General features: G+C 42.5%; 1 protein-coding gene across 1 annotated transcript; it reads right to left on the reverse strand.

The window, feature by feature from the left end:
* Window positions 1-5,430: 5,430 nt before the first annotated feature.
* LSM14A (LSM14A mRNA processing body assembly factor) lies at window positions 5,431-18,717 on the reverse strand. Its single transcript, XM_063438244.1, has 10 exons — window positions 18,424-18,717; window positions 12,759-12,922; window positions 12,205-12,337; window positions 11,364-11,483; window positions 9,850-10,020; window positions 9,684-9,761; window positions 9,408-9,587; window positions 8,909-9,080; window positions 6,824-7,064; window positions 5,431-5,763 (listed from the first exon to the last, which is right to left on the reverse strand). Exons 1-10 carry the CDS (start codon window positions 18,542-18,544, stop codon window positions 5,740-5,742), a joined length of 1,404 nt encoding a protein of 467 aa, XP_063294314.1. The 5' UTR covers window positions 18,545-18,717; the 3' UTR covers window positions 5,431-5,739.
* Window positions 18,718-24,499: the final 5,782 nt, after the last annotated feature.

Raw genomic sequence — 24,499 nt, forward strand, 5'->3', positions numbered from 1 at the left:
ACCCAGTGTCCATGGCAGCCTGTTACTATCCCTGTACCCAGTGTCCATGGCAGCCTGTTACTATCCCTGTACCCAGTGTCCCTGGCAGCCTGTTACTATCCCTGTACCCAGTGTCCATGGCATCCTGTTACTATCCCTGTACCCAGTGTCCATGGCAGCCTGTTACTATCCATGTACCCAGTGTCCATGGCATCCTGTTACTATCCCTGTACCCAGTGTCCATGGCAGCCTGTTACTATCCCTGTACCCAGTGTCCATGGCATCCTGTTACTATCCCTGTACCCAGTGTCCATGGCAGCCTGTTACTATCCATGTACCCAGTGTCCATGGCATCCTGTTACTATCCATGTACCCAGTGTCCATGGCATCCTGTTACTATCCCTGTACCCAGTGTCCCTGGCAGCCTGGTACTATCACTGTACCCAGTGTCCATGGCATCCTGTTACTATCCATGTACCCAGTGTCCATGGCAGCCTGTTACTATCCATGTACCCAGTGTCCCTGGCAGCCTGTTACTATGTTCAATATTAATATAAATATTTAGGAGAAACACTCACATTCTCCTGAGCTATACAAAAAGCTCAGGGATAAAAGGTATGTAGGTCCGTAAAGGCGACCTTCCCCTTTCTTCAGGTTAAATGGTCTTATGCAGTATGTTCTAGGGCTCTCAAAAAAAAAAAAAGGATATATGGTGCAGTATATCTTGTAACCAGTGATCCAAAATTAGGTAGTAAACAATATACTCACAAAAGGTGGAGCCTATATGTCGACTCTATCACAGCACATTGTGTGGTTAAGGACTACACTCCTATATGCAGGAACCAATAGCCTGGATATATAAGTATAATAAACTTATTATAGATCCTAATTAAAATTCTAAAGGCCAATTAGAAGAAAAGAAAAAAAAAAATCAGAAGAAAAACAATATCCCAAAAAGGGATTAAAAGAGACATAAATAAAATATAACAAATAAGGGCATAAAGGTAATCATGTGAAATTCCCAGGACGCATTTTGCCGTAATCCAATCGGTTTCCTCGGCTGGGTGAAATACAGTGTGACCAGTATATATTCTGTGTGTGCATAGTCACACCAGAGAGACGGGCAAGCTTTGGGTGCAATGCGCCAGGAGCCTCCAAGTGATAAATCATTTTGAGAGAGGATTTTTGCATTAACCCCTTAAAGGGAATCTCCAGTGCCAGGAAAACAAATTGTTTTCCTGGCACTGGAGGGTCCCTCTCCCTCCCACCCCGCGGTTACTGAAGGGGTGAAAACCCCTTCAGTGACTTACCTGAGGCAGCGGCGATGTCCCTCGCCGATGTCTCCGCCTCGCTCCTCCTATCCAGTGCGTCGGCCGGTGGGCGAGACTGATCTCGCCCACCGGCCGAGGGGACCTAATGCGCATGACGTCTCCCCATAGGAAAGCATTGAAAAATCATTTCAATGCTTTCCTATGGGGTTTTGAGCAACGCTGGAGGTCAGAAACCAGGAAGTTCCCTCTAGTGGCTGTCTAATAGACAGCCACTAGAGGTGGGAGTTAACCATGCAAGGTAATTATTGCAGTTTATAAAAAACTGCAATAATTACACTTGCAGGGTTAAGAGTAGTGGGAGTTGGCACCCAGACCACTCCAATGGGCAGAAGTGGTCTGGGTGCCTAGAGTGTCCCTTTAAGGACACATGACATGTCATGATTCCCTTTTATTCCACAAGTTTGGTCCTTAAGGGGTTAAACAATACACAAAACCAACAAGCCAAATACCACCCTCCCAAAACATGATCAAATAAATACTGAAACAAAACTATTTAAAAATACATTTTTATTAGCCTCTGGGAAGTGAAGAAATGTTTCTTATAAGAGTCTGGAATCTGTCACTGAATGCTCCATTTAACAGAAGATGAAAAAATAACTTCAGAATTTTATTAAAAACTTTTATTCTGCTTTCAAATAACCCCCATGTTTTATTAGCAGGATGTTCAAAAAAAGAATTACAATGTTTTTGAAGTACAAAAAAAAAGCCAACCTTGAGACGTCAGACTCTAGAACAAGATTTGCCAAAAGAAATTCACACAGATGCATGAAATACAACTCCCACAAGCCTCAGACTAGCTGAGAGTCATGTGACTTCGTTCTGCAGAAGGACTGTCACTTGTAGCAACAACCACCAAAAAAAAATAAATAGAATCCCATCACAGCAGAGGTATTACAGTTCAGTTGAAGAGGCTGGTGACATAGCAAAACACAATACAATACTTTCATGTGTTAGAACACTCCACTTGTACCATGTTTTCATGATTTGCACCCTATGTGGAAGCATTGAAGACATGCAATAGGTCAGTAAATATTTATGACAAGGCAGCCAACCACCGTCACTTTGTAAGAGTAATCTAGTTTTAAATGAATGGTGGTGTGCTCTGGTATGTTCTCCTGTATCCCTAAAGACCTTAACAACCCAAATTAGCATGTTCATGTAAATAAACGGCTGATGTCACAATTGCAAAGAAAAAAAAAAAGTGCCCTATAAATTTGTGATAACGTTTTCAGCAAGTTTTTGCAAACAAAACTACATTAAATCAATAAGTTGGTCTCTGGCAGATATCTGAGCAGGGAGACCCTTCCATTAACCAGAGTATAGAGGGTTGGTGTAGTGACCAGTGACCTTTTTGGAAATCTCTCTCCCTCTCTCTCTCTCTGCAGCATGCTTAGCCAAGAATCTGGGAAGTGGAGCAGGCAACAGGAAAAAAGATTGCAAGTACAAAAGCAGTGATTGGTCTAAGAGAAAAGAAAGATTTACGGTTTAAAGAAGAGGCCGTTCGCTAGCAAATTCTGATGTATATTTGCAGGGCATGCCATGTATGGCTGGTCAAGTGTATGCAACTAGATAATTGCCAGATGGGTTTTACTTTAAGTACTCATGTAGCACTGATTTTAATTATTGTACCAATTTCATTTTCATCAATGCAACTTTATTAAATTACAATTAGATTAACATATTGCTGCATGTTTATCTAAATCTGTATCCAGGCTATACTATAGGCACCAAAAATAATGAAGCCGTTTTGGTGTATACACCATGGCCATGCATGCTTCACACATTAATTCTCTGACATTTAGAAGTTATATCACTTTTCTGTGTATGTAGTTCTAGCCACACCTCCCCTGGCTGTGACACAGTCTAGTTGGAAAAAAAAAAAAAAAAAGGTTTCATTTTCAATCAGGTCTTAAACCTATCTGCTGCACTGTAAACTGAGCTTTAATCACGCACAGGAGGCTCCTGCAGGCTATATGAAGAGCAGGAGATAAATTCTAAATTAAACAGAATGTGCAATAAAGGAAGTTTAAAAAGATCATAGATTACAGGAAGTGTTTAGGGTGACTCTGCAAGTCACATGTACGGAGGTGTAACTAAGGTTGCATGAACAAAGCTAATTTAACTCTTAAATGACAGATTTGAGCGCAGGGACACGATATATAAACCAAAAATCGCTTTTATTAGTTAATTTGGTGCCTATAGTATTCTCTTAAAGCTGGCTTCCCCAAACTCTGGCCCTCCAGATGTTGCTGAACTACAACGCCCATGATTCTCTGAAAAAAAAATAGATAGGCTGAGAATCGTGGGAGTTGTAGTTCAGCAACATCTGGAGGGCCGGAGCTTGGGGATGCCTGTCTTAAAGGGATCTTCCCTTTAATAGTACCCTCACTTTCAAATACATACATTTCCCTTTTTACTAATGTCACTGTGAAAAGAGTCAAGTTTCAGCACCTGCTCAGACATCTGTACCATAGGAGACCATCTTACAAATACAAAGTATGGAATCACTGTATGGGAGTTCAGATAGATTCAATATTTCATTTAATGTAAACTTTGTAATAACACACACTACTAGAGGCCTTATCAAGGTTAAGCCTTTAAAGAGGAACTATTACTTAAAAAAATAAATATGTAGTATATAAGAAAATATGCCACAGCGCTACATTTCAGTACTGATACTTTACTGGTTGTACTTCACTTGTTTTTGCGACTTACAGAATTAGAAATTTAAGTGCAGTCACAAAGATAGGGACGTTTTGTAATAGTTCCCATTTAAAAACACATTTAGCTCATTTTTGGCATATGCAAAGATAGATTACAACTTTCAGAACAGCTGCACCCCCATGGCTGGGGGAGGTCTAAGGAACACTAATTTAGTTTTTGTCCTAGGAACACAGTTTTAATCTCCTAACCGGTTTTACACAGACACTACAGAATGGAAAACGAAAACACTCCTTCCATAACAGGATGTGCGCTCTTTTCACTAAAAATAAAATATAAACCAAAAAAAAAGGAAACAAATTAAAGACACCCTACTCTTTGGATCCTCCATTCTCTTGTAGTATACATACAAAAATGCCTCTGCTGATTCTAGATAATAATTTAACCCTTTTCTACACTGTAGAGGCTTGCAAACAAGTGCCGGTGGAAAAGGAGCAGTCTAAATACATGCAAGTTGGCAACAAATGATGTATATTCTGGGAGTAACTTGTGGCTTTAGGACCTAAACATTTTATTTTGTAACCTGCTACTTACTATAATACAGGGAACTTCAGCACGAGAAATATTCTTACAAATTCTGTTTAATACACCTGCACCTATCGCAGTGTGAAACTTTAATTGAATTCACATATAATAATATGTTCTAGTGAAGAATACAAACAAAGAAACTGAGTTGGTATTCACAATTAAAGCCAACAAGATTTTAAAGGCTTTTATCAGAAACTTGGCCAAAGACATACAAACTATGAGCAATTGTAGCATAAGGTCAGCTTAAGAAACACTTAAAAAATGTATTTGTCTGTCTCTATAAATTGTAAATCAAATGGAAAAACCCCAAACTAGACCAGAGTTTTTTTACAATATCAACTTGCATAACCCATTATATGTGCTGCTGACTACAAAGGCTTTTGCTTTTTTCCTTATTTTATTTTTTTTTTATTTTTTTTTAGCTGTACAAAGCTTTCAGTTTCTTTGGCAGTAGGAATATATTGGAATTTTACAACTATATAAAATAGTTATTTGCCCAAGAAACAGCACAACATGTTACTGCTTCATGTCATGCATTCAAAACAACAAACAAACAAAAAAGTACACCATCTCATGTGCTGCTAATAAAGATCTTGTTCGGGAGGTCCCTAGAATTCAGTCCTCTCCCACAAAAAATAAAATATATAGTTCTAGAACAAAAAAAATAAAAAATTAAAACCTTCATCAGATCGAAGCTCACAGTATCGACGGCTCTCAGAATACTTTGTCGCAGCAGCTGAAATGTGTACCAAAAAAATCCTCTGTATTGAAGGAGAAAAAAAACAAAAAACCACAAAAACCTTAAATCCCATTGCAGTACTGCTGTTTGTATTTTTGATAATGTATACATACCAAAATGAGTTATTCCGTCTTCTTTTGCAAACATGTTTAATGCTCAATATTATCAAAAATGGCCATTTTCAGTTTTCAAAAAAAGAAACAAAATACACAACTGCTCTATTTGTCCTTTAGTGATGCAGGGCCCACCCGCCATCAGAAAGCTGTAGGCAAGTAGGACCCCACAACACTGAAGGAGTTAAGTCAGGCAGTTTGATTCCCAGTGCTGGTGACAAAAATGTACAGCAAATTAATTTCATTCTTCACAAAGACTGAAAACAAGTTCTCTGGACCGCAAAGATTTAAAAATTAAAAATCCATTTTCACACCGCATCAGCCATTACTAGGCAGCCACCTTGTTGTCCTTCTGAAAAAAAAAGAAAAAAAAAGAAAAATTACAAAATGCAAAGTTAACTGAAATTACTCTAGCATTAACACTTTCCCTGGCAGCGGGACTAAAAGTGAGGGGGGGGGGGACATCTTTTTGAATGTATGTTTTATTTTTCTCATTTGTTTTAAGTTTCATTAACAGGATAAGGGTTATATTTATCAAATATCTGTAAAGAAACGTTTCATATTAAAACAGGTCTTTTTTATTCACTAAACACTTATGATGGTATTCACGAACACAAATGAGTTTTTAGAAGTTTACTGAGGAATTGCAAAATGAAGCTCATAGTAAACAGTCAGCTATGTTTGCAGCTCAGCTGGAACACGGCAGATTCTGTAACGGCTTCATCTCATTGAAGTGGTTATAGTGTCTGGAGTCCCCAGGTGCTCTCCTTGCATTCAGTGTTAAATGTTTTAAATTTTTTTTAATGCTTTACCAGGGTCCCCAGCAACCCATCCCCTCTGTGCTGCTCAGGCTAATGATTAAACATTGAAGATAGGATGACAGCAATCATCCTAATCTTAGCTACACTTCCAGTATGGGCCAGTCTGGTTAGCCAGGGACTCTCATGCAATGTTAAACTGCTCGAAAATAGTTTGAATGGAGAAACAGTGCCAGAGGACTCTAGGACTATAAACAATGCAATGAGCTAAAATAAGAGTGTCCCATTAAATTTACAAAAAAAAACTAATTATTTTAATTTTCTGTCCCCATAACATGTAATTCTGGAACTGCATTTTCATCGGGCTTACTGGTGAATAAATTTAAGTTTAACATTTTATATTAGTATTTGAGATTGTGCTAATGCTACAGAAAGGCTTCAAAAATGCAAATTGACAGCACTAGCCTTTAAATGAATTGTAAGAAATATTATATAAAATGTGAACTCTGTAGAGTTTAAAAAGGCAGGCTTTAGCAGCAGCAGCAGCACATTTTTGTTCAATCCACCAAAATTTGGATTGCACTACTTTGACGTTAAATTGTGATAGGTGTTACTGAATCTTAGAAAAAGTCACTAAATTTGGTCAAGACAAACCCTGTATTCGTAATCTGCAAATTCTCTGCCTCCGCGACTGCTTCTGTAACCGCCTCTGTAACCACGAGGTCCTCCAAAAGAACCAGGCGCTCCTCTTCTTTCACCACGACCTCTTCCACCTCGGTATCCCATGCCGTTGCCTCTGCTACGGAAACCTCCACGCCCTCTGTTAGAACGCAGAGGAACTCCAAATGTCTCTGCATTTAGTCGCCTTTCCTCTGCCCATGTTGGCCTTCGATCTCTGCAAAGTGGGGAAACAAATTTGATTTGTAAAGACTTGCTGCACACAAAAGCCCCATATTTCGATTATTCAGCAGAGGGCTTTTAAATAGGATTTTTTTGTGTGGGGTATGATCAAAATACCACCTCTCACTTCCTTTAAAAATGAAGGACTAAATTACAAAGGGCATTTTTGCAGGATAACACATTCAGAATATCATTAACTTTTATAACTTACACTACTAAAGAAGTTTTACTGAGTATTTTACTACAAATAAGGACTGATGGCAGCGATCCTTTCACAAGCAATTGCAGATTTTATTAACACATTTAAAAAGAGAGTCACTATAAGCATTTGAATTATAGTACCTGGAGTCACCTGGCACTATTCCTCCATTTAGTGGGAAATCGTTTAGCAGTTTAACACTGAATGATAATCCCTGGCTTCACAAAGCCCTATTCCCACTAGTGATGTGGCTAAGGCAGAGATTACAAACTTTCTTCTAACCAGATCAATTCTCTACATGGATGGACATTGTGAGAAGCTGAAAGCAGTCAGCTGACACACTCATCCAATCACAGCAGCCTATAGCATTAGAGATCTATTGCATTGCTTAACCTTTTTTAATGGATACGGATCACCTCTCGAGCGTTGTCACAGCTGCCACAATCTAGATTCTGAGTGTTACACTGGTGTTAACACTGTTTCCTTACTATATTCCATCCAAATCCTATACGACTTATCGGCAAATAATTGTTTCACATTGTTGCACGTGCCACACTTGCTTCAAAGTAAGCAGAACTACTAGAAGGATGGAGCTTCTGCTTACTACACATGCCATTCAACATCCACTATGACAACAGTGTGCACTTTGTCCAAATACTAAAGCTATAAACAATGAATTAAAAAATACACACGTTAAAAAAAAAAAAAAAAAAAAACAAAGGCAAAACTTGCATACAACTTTTTAGCGGTAGAGTTTACACAAGTCAGCCAACTCCAATCACAAGCATTCTATTATGGTCTATGAAATGGTTTTGTTCCATGTGAGCCCGTCAAGCAGGGATTTATGGGATAGGTCCTTTATCGTCCATGAGCAGTTCCACATAGAATGAGTGGAGCTGCTCTATAAACGGATAGCCTTCTGCCATGGCCACAGTTTGGGATATCTGGGATCTCCCCATAAAGAAAAGAGATGCTTCCTATTTGAGCGTCACCGTGCGCAAGCCATACTCACAAGTTAGACAAACAACGGATCTTTCTAACCAAGTAGAGAAAAGTCTTGTCTGTAATCTGAGAAATCTTGACATGACTCAAGCCCATTAAAAGGGACACGCCACTGCTCAAATACAAATCATTGTTTAGTAGATATCCCCAATGAAAACTTGCATGCATTTTATCATTGGGTTATATCTAAAAACAGTTTACTATGGCTGCAGATCTCTTGTCTGCAGCCTTTGCTAACCCTCCCCTTCAAACCCAGCCCAGACTTTCTGTGGCTGACCAATCACAGACGTCACAATGCAGCTTAGTGAGGGCAGTTGCAGCTTCTTGAGTTTAATTTCAACTGAAATCTGCACTTTTGGCAAAATGAAAAAAGAAATTAAAATAAATAGACGACGCACTCTTCACACAAAGCTGAAGTACTTTAGGGGTCTGGAGTATCCCTTTAAGCAAAGTTTTCCAACACCACTCAGCTCTAATAAAAGGACGTAATAATGCAAGACATCCAGGTTTTAAGAATTGTGTAATTTTGGATTTAAAATATTTATATTAATAATAATAATAAATAATTAAAAAAAGAAGCTGAATGCATACATTTCAACTTACTACTGTCAGCATAAGGAAAATTGGATATTCCTTACCTGTTGTCATCACAGGAGATATTATCGAAAAAAGATTTGGTTTTGTCATAGTAGCTGCTTGTTGCACCAACCCCCACTGCCTCTTCTTCCTCGGCATTGCCTTCGCTGTTCTGTGTGTCTACCCCAGAGTCAGCTTTTTCCTCCCCATTGACTGGTTTCTCTGGTTTGTCATCTGAAAGAAAGATAATGTTATAACGTAGAAATCAAGATACTAAAAAAATACTATCAGATTCCAACATTGAAATAAAGAAAGTGGGAGTTTACTTACTACAATTTGTTACATTTCCTACTTAATTCATCCAGGGCAGCTAAACCGGTTGGCTTTACATAATCGAAGGTTAATAGATAACACAGAAGCTGCTTACATTAAATCAGTCTGTCTGATTTATAGAACCTGGTTGTAGAATTGGTCAAGCAGTGTTTGCAGGTTTTACATGGAAGGAGATTGGTGTTGGATCTAGGGAGCTGCAGAAGTTAGGTTTTAGTATGCTTTTGTCACCTTTTAACTTAAGTTTGTTGTGAAATTCTCTGTCAATTTCCTCCTTATTGAACTGTGCGTTTGCACTTTCAAAGTCAAAATCTTTCTCAAACTTCATAGGCCCGTCTCTTCTGATGCCAAACTTCCCACGACCACCCCGATGTCCACCACGTCCCCTCCTGGGCTGAGGAGCACCTGGTCCTGTGAAAAGTGGACCGAGAATATATTAAGGAATGCAACATACACAAGTGATTTTCTAGATTGTAGAAAGAAAGAAAGGGGCTAATCTTTCATTACCTGCCTGTCTCCTATTTGGATCTCTATCATTCCTCAGCTGTTCAGGGTCAGGTTTCAATGCCCCCCGGTGAGAATCAGCTGCAAAAACCAAGATAGATAGACACAGAGCGTGAGGTTGATGCCAGCCCATACGTTGTTCTAGCTCAATACATTAGAGCACATTTACCTTTTCTTTGTTCTGGACTTTCAAGAGCCTTTTGTGTCGTGAGTGGGAGTGATCTGGAGCTAACGGGACTCCTTGCCGTGGCAGCTGCAGTATGGGTTGAAGATGCTACCTGTATGCTCTGCTCAAGTGAAGGACTCTTTCGCAAAGGATCGAATGAAGGACTCGAACGACCTGCAAAGTAGACAAAAGGGAGATCATCTACATACTCTGAACTGAAACCTGCTATTAAAATGAAAATCTTTATATTATACTTCGTGCAAATTAAATTAAATTCAAAAGGCAACACATGAAGATACGTTGCTCATCTTTAGTGTTTGATGGTAAACACTATGGGCCCAGAGGTAGGCCGATCACTGGGGCAGCTTACGTTTATATGTTGTCTAGAAGATCAAGTCTCATTGGACACTTCTCAGTGATCTGCTCCTTTAGGTCTGCCCTTTCTTCTAGCCAATAATGAAATTGTGACTAAGTTACTACTGTATACCAAGTAACTATTTAGTGAGACATGGGTGGAGACTGGGTGCCTACAGTGTCCCTTTAAATCTGGTTAAAAAATACAATGATTGATACTGCACTCAAAGATAAGAATATAAGGATTGTATTTAATAAATAGTTAATCTGATATTGAGTAAATAGTGAATTTCATAAGTATCCAATTACGTATATACAAAGACTATATATATAAATTGTACAAAGATAGTAGATAACACTCTAAAGTGATAAATCCCATAAATGCAAGTGCAATTTCATGTTCCTTTTTTTCTCTATTTTCTATCTATTTTTTCTACTATTTTTTCAAGTGTACACATTGAGTTAATACGGTAGACAATCCCTACCATTATTCGGTCAAATATTGTATATATGAAATTTTTCTAAATGAGACTGCAGAACTATTTGTTTAACACTTATTTATATATCAGCTCTTGCCATGATCATCTTCTTACATGAAATTGCACTTGCATTTATGGGATTTATCACTTTAGAGTGTTATCTACTATCTTTGTACAATTTATGTATATAGTCTTTGTATATACGCAATTGGATACTTATGAAATTCACTATTTACTCAATATCAGATTAACTATTTATTAAATACAATCCTTATATTCTTATCTTTGAGTGCAGTATCAATCATTGTATTTTTTGACTATTAGGAGGTTTTTGGGCCACCCTGATACTTTGCACCATAACATAGATAAAAGAGTGCCTGTATGCATGATTTTTTTTTTTTAAATCTGGTTAATCCACTATGGGCAAAAAAAAATAAAAAAATTCTTAAAACAACTCGGTACCAAACTATAACCTGTGATTTGCTGATCACGTACACACTTTCCATTTGGGAGGAAAGATTAAAAGATGCTTGGAATACTGTTAACAGTTCTGGGTGCCTAATATATCCAGCTTTTGAAGGGCTGCACAGTCATTTTCTGATGACAGCCACTCAGGGCTTTTTTGTTTTCTTTTTCAAAGGGACAAGTCTATTCAAGTAAATAAATAAAATGTAGCTCACTAACCTTGAGATATCTGAGTTTTCAGGGTCCTTGGTTCTTGTGCAAAGGATGCCCCAACAGTATTACTTTGTGGTAACGGAGCACTGCTAGTAGTTTCTGTGCCAAATGATGCCAGAGAGCTTCCTGCATTTGAGAGAATTTAAATGGTCAATGTGGGTTTCTATGCTATGAGCGGCAATCATGGAAAACAACTGAATATGACAGAGAGACAGAGAGACAGAGAGACAGAGAGACAGAGAGACAGAGAGACAGAGAGACAGAGAGACAGAGAGACAGAGAGACAGAGAGACAGAGAGACAGAGAGACAGAGAGACAGAGAGACAGAGAGACAGAGAGACAGAGAGACAGAGAGACAGAGAGACAGAGAGACAGAGAGACAGAGAGACAGAGAGACAGAGAGACAGAGAGACAGAGAGACTGTTTTTTTTCCCCAAACTATATTAAGGGGGATAAAGGGGAAAAAATGTTTAAATCAAAAATACTAGACTAAATAAGTCACCTGTAAAAGAGAAAGACCACAGTAAGCCCAAGTTGTTTATGTAGATTAGGAAAACGCAATATGCAACTGTGAAAACTATGACCAAAACCACTGCCAAGTTATGTTTGTGAAGCTTATAAGTTGGTAATGGCTTTGAAAAGCATAGGCTTAAAACACAGATGGAAAATATACTTATAGAATAGTCAAAATTACACAATATAATTCATACATTTATCGGGGAAAAAAAATCCTCTTTTCTTGCTATACATTTTGGCAGTCCCATCTAACCCCATCTACCACTGAATGAATTTTGCAATTTACAGAAACTGGGATGAGAAAAATAAATAAAATAAAAATAAAACATACCAACTCCCACAGCACCAAACTGCTGTCCAACAAGAGGACTGGGACTGAACTGGCTGTATGCCGGCATTCTGCCAAAGGGCCCATAAGAGCTCACCGGCTGGAATGAGGAAGTTGAAGGGGAACCTAGTGAAGACTACAGAGAAGATGCATGTTACACACACAGAAGTTCCTTGCACAGTACAATAATATAGCTAGGATATAGTTTTTTTTTTTTTAATTTCAACTTTATTTAAAATTTCTCCCACAACATTATTCAACGCTTTTCTATGGGGATTTCAGTGATGCTGGAAGTCCTCATGCATAGTGTGAGGACGTCCAGCGTCGTCTAGGTGACCGAGAGTCGCCTATCCACCTGGAAGTCCCTCTAGTGGCTATCTGGTAGGGTTAACCCAAGCAGGTAATTATTGTACTTTATAAAAACTGCAATAATTACATGCTCAGAGTTAAGGTTGATGGGAGCTTGCACTCAGACCACTTCAATGAGCTGAAGTGGTCTGGGTGCCTACAGTGACCCTATTTTTTTTAGTAAATGTCATAAAATATCAACCAGTCACCTGGACAATAGCTGGGTCCTGAGGAAGCGAGCATTGGGGTTTTGGAGGCTCACAAACTGTTAGGTCCTTAATATCACTCCCACGAAATATGATATATTCAAAAATTTCATCGCGAGGAGGTATAGGTCGCTCTGTTGGTCGATCCTCTGTTCCAAATGAACGAACTAAAAAAAAAAAAAAAAAAAAAGAATTTATAATCAACATAACATTCAGATCATTAGCTCCTTAACCACACAAATTATCAAAAGCATTTCCTGAGTCCAAGTTAGTCAATTTTAATATAGGATATCATTATATGACACCTATAAGCTTAAGCCTTGGAATCAAGATAAATTCTATCATAAAACACAGACATGCAACAGTCATGTGTATATCCTCATTGTGTAAGGAGTAAAGGTGAAAGCAAACAATGTGTCCAGGGTGATGTCCATGGAATGATAAAACAGTCCAACACATTTAACATTCATAATGTAATAAACATAGCTGCCATCACAGAGATGGCCAAAAAATGGTTTACAGCACGACTGGCCAGAAGACACCCCCGCCTCCCCCCCCATTAATGCTTTCTTATGGGGTTTTGTTTGACACCGAGTGTCCACGTGCAAAGAGTAAGGACTTGAGCGTTGTTTCAGGGAGTCAAACTTTGTGGAACTGCAGGAAGCGCCTCTGGTGGATCTTTGGGAGACCGCCACTAGATGCAGTCTATGTAAACATTGCTAGGCTAATGGGGACAGGGACACTGCACCAAGATCACTTCAATCAGATGAAGTGGTTTGGATTCCTATAGTGTCCCTTTCTATGTCAACACACACAACACAAAGAGACTAAAAATGTTCCATAACATGACAGCACAAAGCATCCATCTGTGACTAAAGTACTCTTGGGCTTTTGCACGCAAACAGAACACGTGGCAATTGTACTGGGAAGGCTAATACAAAGAAACTGACACAGGACAAAGGAATAGGATTCAATAACAAGGAAAGTCACGTTCCCCCACGTCTTTCATTAAATCCACTAATATTTCAGAGGCTGTAGTTTTAGAATTACAGTTCTCCAAAGAGATGTTCATGAAGAGAATACAAGCCACACAAAAGTGTACTGTATGTCTCTCCGCAGTGGAAGAACCCCCCCTCTCCCAATCTCCACATAATGCTTTTAAACTTTACATTTCATTTTCAATGACAGAAGTACAGTTGTTTAAAGGGACACTATTATTCACCAGAACCATTACAGCTTAATGTAGTGGTTCTTGTGTCTATATCCTGTCCCTGCAGGCTTTTCAATGTAGACATTGCCTTTTCAGAGGCAGTGTTTATTTTGCTGCCTAGTAACACCTCTAGCGACAGTCACTCACATGGGCAGTAGAGGTGATTCCTAGTCCAGTATCTCAACTCTGCAATGAGGCACAAAATCTTCCCCATAGAGGTATATTGATTATATATGCATCCATCTCTATGAGGAGATGTTGACGTGTGCAGTGAAGAATTTTACCGCGCATGTGTAATAACCTCCCAATGCTTTCCTATGGGAAAGCATTCGCTTGGTTGAGATCATCAAAGATGAATAATCTCAGCCATGACGACACAGGTAGAGCGTGGAAAAAATGACAAGTAAACACCTTTTCCCATGCAAAGGTCACTCATGCCAGTCAGCTAAACAGACACATTTTCTCATACACTCACAACTTATGTATTTTTTTCTCCCTGAGCCCCTTGTCTTCTCCATGCTTCCCAGGTCGGCCACCTCCATACACCACGGGCTGACAAATTCTCAGAAACATTTTAAAATAAATCTATTTTTCATTTTGCAATGCCCTCTTGGCAATTAGCAACTAGGTCCCTCAGCCCGCCTTTATAAACCTGTATACCAGGAATCCAGTGCCACCCGAAACTCCACACTCCAATTTACAATGGTCGGTTCAACGCCTCTGCATTCTCTCGAGAGGCATTTGTTTGGACCATTTACCTTGGCTCAAAGCGTGCATGCTATGAGCAGGGAGGGAGTGGAGGGTGAACATAGGGTTGAATTTACAAATTTCAAAACAAACAGGCTGGGGAAGAAAGGGGGAGCTTGTAAAGGCTGCAGACAAGAGATTTACAGCTTTTGCAAGCGATTTTTAGATATATCACCAATGAAAAAAGTTATACAAATACATTTTTTAATTTGGGGGGTATCAATTAAACATTTATTTTTGCTATTTAAGCCATAGAGTCTCTTAAGTCTCTTCCCAAAGGTCTGCCCCCACAAAATCAAATCTCTTCACCAACCGTCAGTTCTCCCACCCATAAACACTCAGGTCCCCCCCTTCAGTAAGTGATAGACAGACAATGATAGATACTCATATCTCTCATAAGCACTGTCCCCATATTCCACACACACCATCAGAACTCAAGTTTGTTAATTTATTTTTATATTTTTAACAACACAAGTGTCTCCATAGTTTCAGTTCTGACTATTGGAACCAGAGTAAGCCCCACACGCACTGGAGTCTACCCCCACAATAGGCATTCAAGTATGTAAGAATATGGTCAGTCTCCACACAGTCTGACCACCAGCACAGACACTTATCAAACTCATTACACAGTCATGTCATCAGCACGGGAGCACTGAGAATCTCTGCACACAAACACAGGTTTTCTTTGCACAGGTATGATTCCATAGAGACCGCCCCCCCCCCATAGACACAGGGAACCTCTCCATATAGACAGCCCCCCACCCCCATAGACACAGGGTACCTCTCCATATAGACAGCCCCCCCCCCCCCCCTAGACACAGGGTACCTCTCCATATAGACAGGCCACCCCCATAGGCACAGGGTACCTCTCCATATAGACAGGCCACCCCCATAGGCACAGGGTACCTCTCCGTATAGACAGGCCACCCCCATAGGCACAGGGTACCTCTCCGTATAGACAGGCCACCCCCATAGGCACAGGGTACCTCTCCGTATAGACAGGCCACCCCCATAGGCACAGGGTACCTCTCCGTATAGACAGGCCACCCCCATAGGCACAGGGTACCTCTCCGTATAGACAGGCCACCCCCATAGGCACAGGGTACCTCTCCGTATAGACAGGCCACCCCCATAGGCACAGGGTACCTCTCCGTATAGACAGGCCACCCCCATAGGCACAGGGTACCTCTCCGTATAGACAGGCCACCCCCATAGGCACAGGGTACCTCTCCATACAGACAGGCCGCCCACATAGGCACAGGGTACCTCTCCATACAGACAGGCCGCCCACATAGGCACAGGGTACCTCTCCATACAGACAGCCCCCTCCCCCCCCCCCAATAGGCACAGGGTACCTCTCCATACAGACAGGCTCCCCCCATAGGCACAGGGTACCTCTCCATACAGACAGGCTCCCCCCATAGGCACAGGGTACCTCTCCATACAGACAGGCTCCCCCCATAGGCACAGGGTACCTCTCCATACAGACAGGCTCCCCCCATAGGCACAGGGTACCTCTCCATACAGACAGGCTCCCCCCATAGGCACAGGGTACCTCTCCATACAGACAGGCCACCCCATAGGCACAGGGTACCTCTCCATACAGACAGGCCACCCCATAGGCACAGGGTACCTCTCCATACAGACAGGCTCCCCCCATAGGCACAGGGTACCTCTCCATACAGACAGGCTTCCCCCAAAGGCACAGGGTACCTCTCCATACAGACAGGCTCCCCCCATAGTCACAGGGTACCTCTCCATACAGACAGGCTCCCCCCATAGTCACAGGGTACCTCTCCATACAGACAGGCTCCCCCCATAGTCACAGGGTACCTCTCCATACAGACAGGCTCCCCCCATAGGCACAGGGTACCTCTCCATACAGACAGCCCACCTCCCCCCATAGGCAAAGGGTACTTCTCCATACAGACAGCCCCCCCCCCCCCCCATAGGCACAGGGTACCTCTCCATACAGACAGGCTCCCCCCCATAGGCACAGGGTACCTCTCCATACAGACAGGCTTCCCCCAAAGGCACAGGGTACCTCTCCATACAGACAGGCTCCCCCCAAAGGCACAGGGTACCTCTCCATACAGACAGGCTCCCCCCAAAGGCACAGGGTACCTCTCCATACAGACAGGCTCCCCCCAAAGGCACAGGGTACCTCTCCATACAGACAGGCTCCCCCCAAAGGCACAGGGTACCTCTCCATACAGACAGGCTCCCCCCAAAGGCACAGGGTACCTCTCCATACAGACAGGCTTCCCCATAGGCACAGGGTACCTCTCCATACAGACAGGCTCCCCCCATAGTCACAGGGTACCTCTCCATACAGACAGGCTCCCCCCATAGGCACAGGGTACCTCTCCATACAGACAGCCCACCTCCCCCCATAGGCAAAGGGTACTTCTCCATACAGACAGCCCCCCCCAGGCACAGGGTACCTCTCCATACAGACAGGCTCCCCCCCATAGGCACAGGGTACCTCTCCATACAGACAGGCTTCCCCCAAAGGCACAGGGTGCCTCTCCATACAGACAGGCTCCCCCCAAAGGCACAGGGTACCTCTCCATACAGACAGGCTCCCCCCAAAGGCACAGGGTACCTCTCCATACAGACAGGCTCCCCCCAAAGGCACAGGGTACCTCTCCATACAGACAGGCTCCCCCCAAAGGCACAGGGTACCTCTCCATACAGACAGGCTCCCCCATAGGCACAGGGTACCTCTCCATACAGACAGGCTCCCCCCATAGGCACAGGGTACCTCTCCATACAGACAGGCTCCCCCTAGGCACAGGGTACCTCTCCATACAGACAGGCTCCCCCCTAGGCACAGGGTACCTCTCCATACAGACAGGCTCCCCCCAAAGGCACAGGGTACCTCTCCGTACAGACAGGCTCCCCCCAAAGGCACAGGGTACCTCTCCATACAGACAGGCTCCCCCCAAAGGCACAGGGTACCTCTCCATACAGACAGGCTCCCCCCAAAGGCACAGGGTACCTCTCCATACAGACAGGCTCCCCCCAAAGGCACAGGGTACCTCTCCATACAGACAGGCTCCCCCCAAAGGCACAGGGTACCTCTCCATACAGACAGGCTCCCCCATAGGCACTGGGTACCTCTCCATACAGACAGGCTCCCCCCATAGGCACAGGGTACCTCTCCATACAGACAGGCTCCCCCCATAGGCACAGGGTACCTCTCCATATAGACAGCCCCCCCCATAGGCACAAGGTACCTCTCCATACAGACAGCCCCCCCCATAGGCACAAGGTACCTCTCCATACAGACAGCCCCCCCCCCATAGGCACAGGGTACCTCTCCATACAGACTGCCCCCCCCCCCCATAGGCACAGGGTACCTCTCCATACAGACAGCCCCCCCCCCCCCCCCCCCCCCATAGGCACAGGGTACCTCTCCATACAGACAGCCCCCCCCATAGGCACAGGGTACCTCTCCATACAGACAGCCTGTCCCACATACACTCAGGATCTCCTATCAATCTCCCTCCATGGACCCCCAGTCTCCCCGGACATTAACCCAGCCCCCCCCTCCATAATGAAGGTTCAATTCTCCCCCCGAACCGCCTCCATCTTTGTTGTTGTCACCATGAAGGCCGGCCCTGGTTCTCTGTATCCGGACACACAGCCCCCCTCTCCCTCTGTCCCCGGTCCCCCCCTCTCCAGGCCGCAGCCCCGGGCTCGCCTTACCCTTGGCCAGGGCCACGGTGGAGTTCTCGGTGTCGATGGTGTACAGAATGCCCTCATATCGGATCTCAGCCTTGGAGATCAGGCTGATCTTGCTGCCGATGTACGGAGTGCCCCCGCTCATGGTGTCTCCCGGGCCGGATGGATGCGGATTGCGGGGCCCCGGGTCCTCCCTTCCTCCCTGGATTCCTGCCTGCGTTCGCCGTCAAGGGCCTAGACTAACATGGCCGCCACTGCCTTCATGTTCTCCCGCTAGGGACGCCGGGAGGATAATCTCGCGAGATTCGACGCCTGGCTGGCAAAGGCTATATCCGTGTGCCAACCACAGCTCTTAAAGGAGACCTGACCTACTTCCGGTCAGATTGTCTCTAACAACAAAGAACATACAGCCTCTACTCTGGCCAAAGGCTGTTCCACATGGATTTGCTTCTTTTTTTTATTTATTTTTTATAATTTTTTTTTTTTTTAATTCTGTTTATCTGTGCATAAAAAATAACCAATACATTAAAGGGACACTATAGTCACCTGAACAACTTTAGCTTCATGAAGCAGTTTTGGTGTATAGAACATGCCCCTGCAGCCTCACTGCTCAATCCTCTGCCATTTAGGAGTTAAATCCCTTTGTTTATGAACCCTAGTCACACCTCCCTGCATGTGACTTGCACAGCCTTCCATAAACACTTCCTGTAAAGAGAGCCCTATTAAGACTTTCTTTTTTGCAAGTTCTGTTTAATTAAGATTTTCTTATCCCCTGCTATGTAAATAGCTTGCTAGACCCTGCAATAGTCTCCTGTTTGTGATTAAAGTTCAATTTAGAGATTGAGATACAATTATTTAAGGTAAATTACATCTGTTTGAAAGTGAAACCAGTTTTTTTTTTCCATGCAGGCTCTGTCAATCATAGCCAGGGGAGGTGTGGCTAGGGCTGCATAATCAGAAACAAAGTGATTTAACTCCTAAATGACAGTGAATTGAGCAGTGAAATTGCAAGGGAATGATTTATACACTAAAACTGCTTTATTTAGCTAAAGTAATTTAGGTGACTATAGTGTTCATTTAACAAAAAGCAGAGAGTGAGCAAAGTTGGGCATAATTTTGCTGAATTGCAGGATTTTTCAGAACACACATTTGAATGCTTCTTCCTGAGATTGTGCAATGTCATTAGCATTGATATGCCACAGGATTGAACATTAACCATGAAGTTTAAATTGGATTTATTTCTACAGTATGTAGATGATGCATACCTCCCATGTGTCCCGGATCCAACAAAACAGTCCCGATTTGACTCTTGTTCTACTAGGCAAGGTTAATTTACGGAGAGAGCGCACATTGTGCTATAAAACACACTTGTGGTGGCACACCGCTTTGCCAGAGCATTTCTTCCGAGATGAGTACAGAACGCTACACAGGCCGTCCTGATTGGCAAGCTTTGAGCACTGCCTGCCAAACCCAGGTATTTAGGCAATGGAATGACCTGTGCCTATGGGGGGCTGTCTAATTTTCATGGCTTCTGCATGCCATCATTGGACAAAAATGTGCCTGTAGTGTGCACCACCATTACAACTTCAGCCTTTCTCAGCCTGTTCAGGACAAACTGGGCACAGAGTGTTAAAGCGACACAATAGTCACAAAACCAACGCTAGCTTAATGAAGCAGTTTTGGTGTATACTTCATGCCTCTGTAGTCTCACTGCTCTTTTCTCTGTCATTTAGGAATTAAATCACGTTTGTTTCTGTTTATGCAGCACTAGCCACATCTCCCCTGGCTGTGACTGGCAAAGACTTCATGAAAACATGGCTTCATTTTCAATCAGATGTTAATTTACTTTAGATGTTTGTATCTCCTGCTCTGTAAATTGAACTTTAATAACACACAGGAGGCTCTTATAGAGTCTAGAAGGCAGGTGATAAGAAATTCTAAATTAAACAGAATTAGTAATTAAGAAAGTGTAAACATTACATCACTCTTTACAGGAAGTGTTTAGGAAGACTGTGTAAGTCACATGCATGAGGTGTGACTAGGGATGTATAAACAAAGTGATTTAACTCCTAGACAGCCACTAGAGGACACTTCCGTGTTCATAGAACATGAAAAGTGTGTTATACGACGCTGGACATCCTCACACTATGTGAGGACCTCCAGCGTCGCTGAAATCCCCATAGGAAAGCATTGAAAGCAATGAGGGGTGGGAGGGAGAGGGGCACTAGAGGGTCCTGCAGTGCCAGGAAAACAGATGTGTTTTCCTGGCACTGGAGAGTCCCTTTAAGGAGGCTTAAATATTAGATCTCTCTTTACAGGAAGTATTTCTGAGGGCTTTGCAAGTCACATACAGGAAGGTGTGAATAGGGTTGAATAAACAAATTGATGTAATTCCTAATGGCAGAGAACTGAGCAGTGAAACTGCATGGGCATGATCTATAAACCAAAACTGCTTCATAAAGCAAAAGTTGTTTTGGTGGAACCGTGCCTAGTGTCCTTTTAACTAATCTGTTAAAACCCCTTCAGCAGCTTACCTTATTCCAGCGCCGAGCTGGCTCCCTTGGCGCTGGTGACCTCTCCTCCCCGCCGACGTCAGCTCCCTCTGCCGACGTCAGCGGAGCCGAATGCGCATGCGTGGCAAGTGCCGCGTGCGCATTCAAGCTGTCAATAAGACGCTCTGCGTGAAGGAGGCATAATATGCCTCCAGCGTCGCAGATGCGCCTCTGGTGGCTGTCCGGAAGACAGCCACTAGAGGCTAGCTTAACCCCAAATGTAAACATAGCAGTTTCTCTAAAACCTGAGGGACATTGCACCCAGACCACTTCCTTGAGCTAAAGTGGTCTGGGTGACTATAGTGTCCCTTTAAATTTTTTTGTTCCTTCTCATTGTGCTGTGTCTGGGATAATGTGCACATGTGCGTCAAAAACGTAAGGCTGCATTATCCCTCTCGTTTGCTTTTTTGTAGTATACAGAATTGATGCTGCAGTGTTTCCTTTACATGAGGTGTTGAACAATTGGCTATATTTATTTTAAATTACCTTGATGAGTTCTCCTGGCTTTTTCCCCCACAAAATTCAAGATTTCTGTTAACAGACTCCATGTCTTAGTATTCTGAATCCCTCCTTCCCATGGTATACAAAAACCCGCGCACAGATGAACCCGGCTTCCCAGCATCATACATCCATCCAAATAATTTGTCTTTTTACAATATTTTTTTCTGATTGCTGTCTATTCTCTATTGTCATTTTGCCAACAAGCAATGGACTCTCATCAGTTTGTGCTCTTGGAACTCTACCGAAACTGCACTTATCAAAGTAACTTAGGATTTAAAAAGGTTTAGCACCATAACCACAACAGTTATGTACATTGGTTATGGTGTTCTATGAGGGCCATCCCACATTTTCTTGTTATGCTGTTTTGGAATGGTTTGGGGGGGAAAGGGGGATCTCCCTAGTACCCATACATTGTCCCCTGCATCTCCACTGATAATACAGAATTTTTATTTGTTGATTATCAGAATCAATTCCAGCCAATCTAGACAGCGATGATAGGCTAAGAGCACTGGGATGGGTTAGGTACATTATAGATGACAACAGGACTGGTTTTTAGTGATAGTAATCTATTATGATCAGAGAACGCAATTAGCTAAAGAATTAAAATATAAACAATAAAAAAAATCTGCACTGTTTACTACGCTACACACAGATCCCTTTAAGTAAAATGTTAACAAAGGAAATTTTCTCTAATGTCTAACTCCTTAGACGACAGCCCCACAGTGTAAGTCTTTGCCTAAATGGTCTATGACGGGTTCTATTACTGTAAATGGCAGTCGTTTAGTGACCTGAATGACTAGCGAAATTAAAATATCATTCCTTTCAAAGCAATCGCAAAACACACTGTGCCATAAGGGTGATTTTATTTCTTTATTTAAAACCAGATGCACAAAATAATCCACAAACAACATCAGTACGCTCCATTAAATAAAAATGATTTTTTTTATTATAGAAAGAGAACTGTATTGAAAGGAACCTAATATCCTGCAACTTGAACAATCGTTGTATTTATGCAAGCAATAATGACAGATATTTTGTATTTTCTACGGAAAACTTTTGCGGTTTTCCCCCATGTTTTATGTGCATGTCGTTCTCTCTCTCTCTCTATATATATATTGGTGTTGGTTCGAAGTGGAGTTGCTCTTTAAAACTGTCTGTTTTACATGCTGTGCATGAAATGGTCTGTAGCAACTGAAGTGTCTTGCAGCAAACATTTAATTGACAGAACTTTTTTTTTCCCCAAATTGCCGTGTTCCTCCATCCTGTCAAAATTTGAGGGGCTGTCACTTTAACTGCCTTTGTATTTTTGGAATTTGCCATTGGGTAAGAAAATAAATAACAGCCCTTTTAGCTATTATTAAGTTTGAAAAGCAACATCTTCAATAATTTAATTCATCTCAGTCATCTAAGATTTAGACAAATTGATATTGGATCTGGACCATACACATACAAACAAATCATTCTTACGGATGACAGAAACTATATATACACACACAACAAGGCAGAATTATACTTGGAATATAATGAAACAGTTTTAAATTAATCAGCCGCAATTTGTAGAAGCAAAATGGGACAATTTCATATATATATACATTTCAATTTTAAAGGGACACTCCACTGCCCAAATAAAAAACAAATCATTAAAAATTACAGTTTAATAGATAATGCCCTGTGAAAATATGCGTGAATTGAATTAAGATATTTTTTCATTGGGTGTATATTTACATAGGGAGGAGTGGTGGTTGTTTAATTATCATATTTATTACTAGATAGGGATCGACCGATAATCGGGTTTGCCGATATTATTGGCCGATATTCAGATTTTTTGTAAAGGAATGAGTGGGCCCGCGTGTCTTTAAGGTGGCACAAGCGGCCGCCTTAGGACGCACCGGCCCGGGGGGGTGCTAGATCAGAGTGACTGGCAGGAGGTGGGCTCTCAGCGCTCCCTCCTAACAGGCACTCTGTGAAGCGTGGCAGAGCGGAGCAGTGCGCACCGCGGTACAAGAACTTATGTTTTCTGTAACTGACCGGACTGATAGGCAGTGCTCACTGAGAGAGCACTTCCCGTCAGTCTGGCCTGGTACAGAAGACTGAATCTCCTGTACCACGGTGCGCACTGCTCTGCTTGGCCACGCAACCAGGAGACACGCCGGAGAGTGGGGACCATGGAGGGGAGAGAGGGGCCCTAAGGGAATGGGGGGGCACTATGGGGGAGGGAGGCGGTAAGGAACACTATAGGACAGGGGGGATGGAAAGGAACACTATGGGACAGGGAAGGTGGGTGAAGAACACTATGGGACGGGGGGGGGACAGTATGGGACAGGGGAGGGGGGGTGAAGAACACTATGGGACAGGGGAGAGGGTTGAAGAACACTATAGAACAGGGAAGAGGGGTGAAGAATACTAGGGAAGAGAGAGGAATATTAAGGGAGGAGACTAAGGTACAGGGGAGGGAAGGGAAAAGGAACACTTGGGTAGGGGGGGACCACTAAAAGAAAATGGAGAGGAACAGGGGAATGGGGGGGGGGGCGCAAAACGATAGGTAAGAGGTGGGGAGGAGGGGAGTTCCTACAGCACCTATTTACACACAAACATACTGCATCCACTACACAAATACACACACTGAATCCACTACCCACACTACATCCACTACACAAACACACACACACACTGAATCCACTACACAAACACTGCATCCACTACACAAGCACACACACACACTGCATTTACTAATCAAATACTCTCACTGCATCCACTACCCACACATATAAATATTCTTAAAAAAAATAAAAAAAAATCTGACTGGCATGTATATTTTGTGCATTTACCACTTAATAAAAAAAGATTTGCAAAAAAAAAAAAATATGGTAAATATACAGAATATCGGTAAGCTATCGGCTATCTGCCTGAAAGTTCACAGATTATCGGTATCGGCTCTAAAAAATCAATATTGGTCGATCCCTATTACTAGACACCGCACTGCTACTGCATACCAAGTGGCTGTGGTCCAGGTGTTTGCTCGCAACCTAAGCAAACTACCACCACAA

This window comes from Pelobates fuscus, chromosome 12 (assembly GCF_036172605.1).
Source record: "Pelobates fuscus isolate aPelFus1 chromosome 12, aPelFus1.pri, whole genome shotgun sequence".
Taxonomy (NCBI): domain Eukaryota; kingdom Metazoa; phylum Chordata; class Amphibia; order Anura; family Pelobatidae; genus Pelobates; species Pelobates fuscus.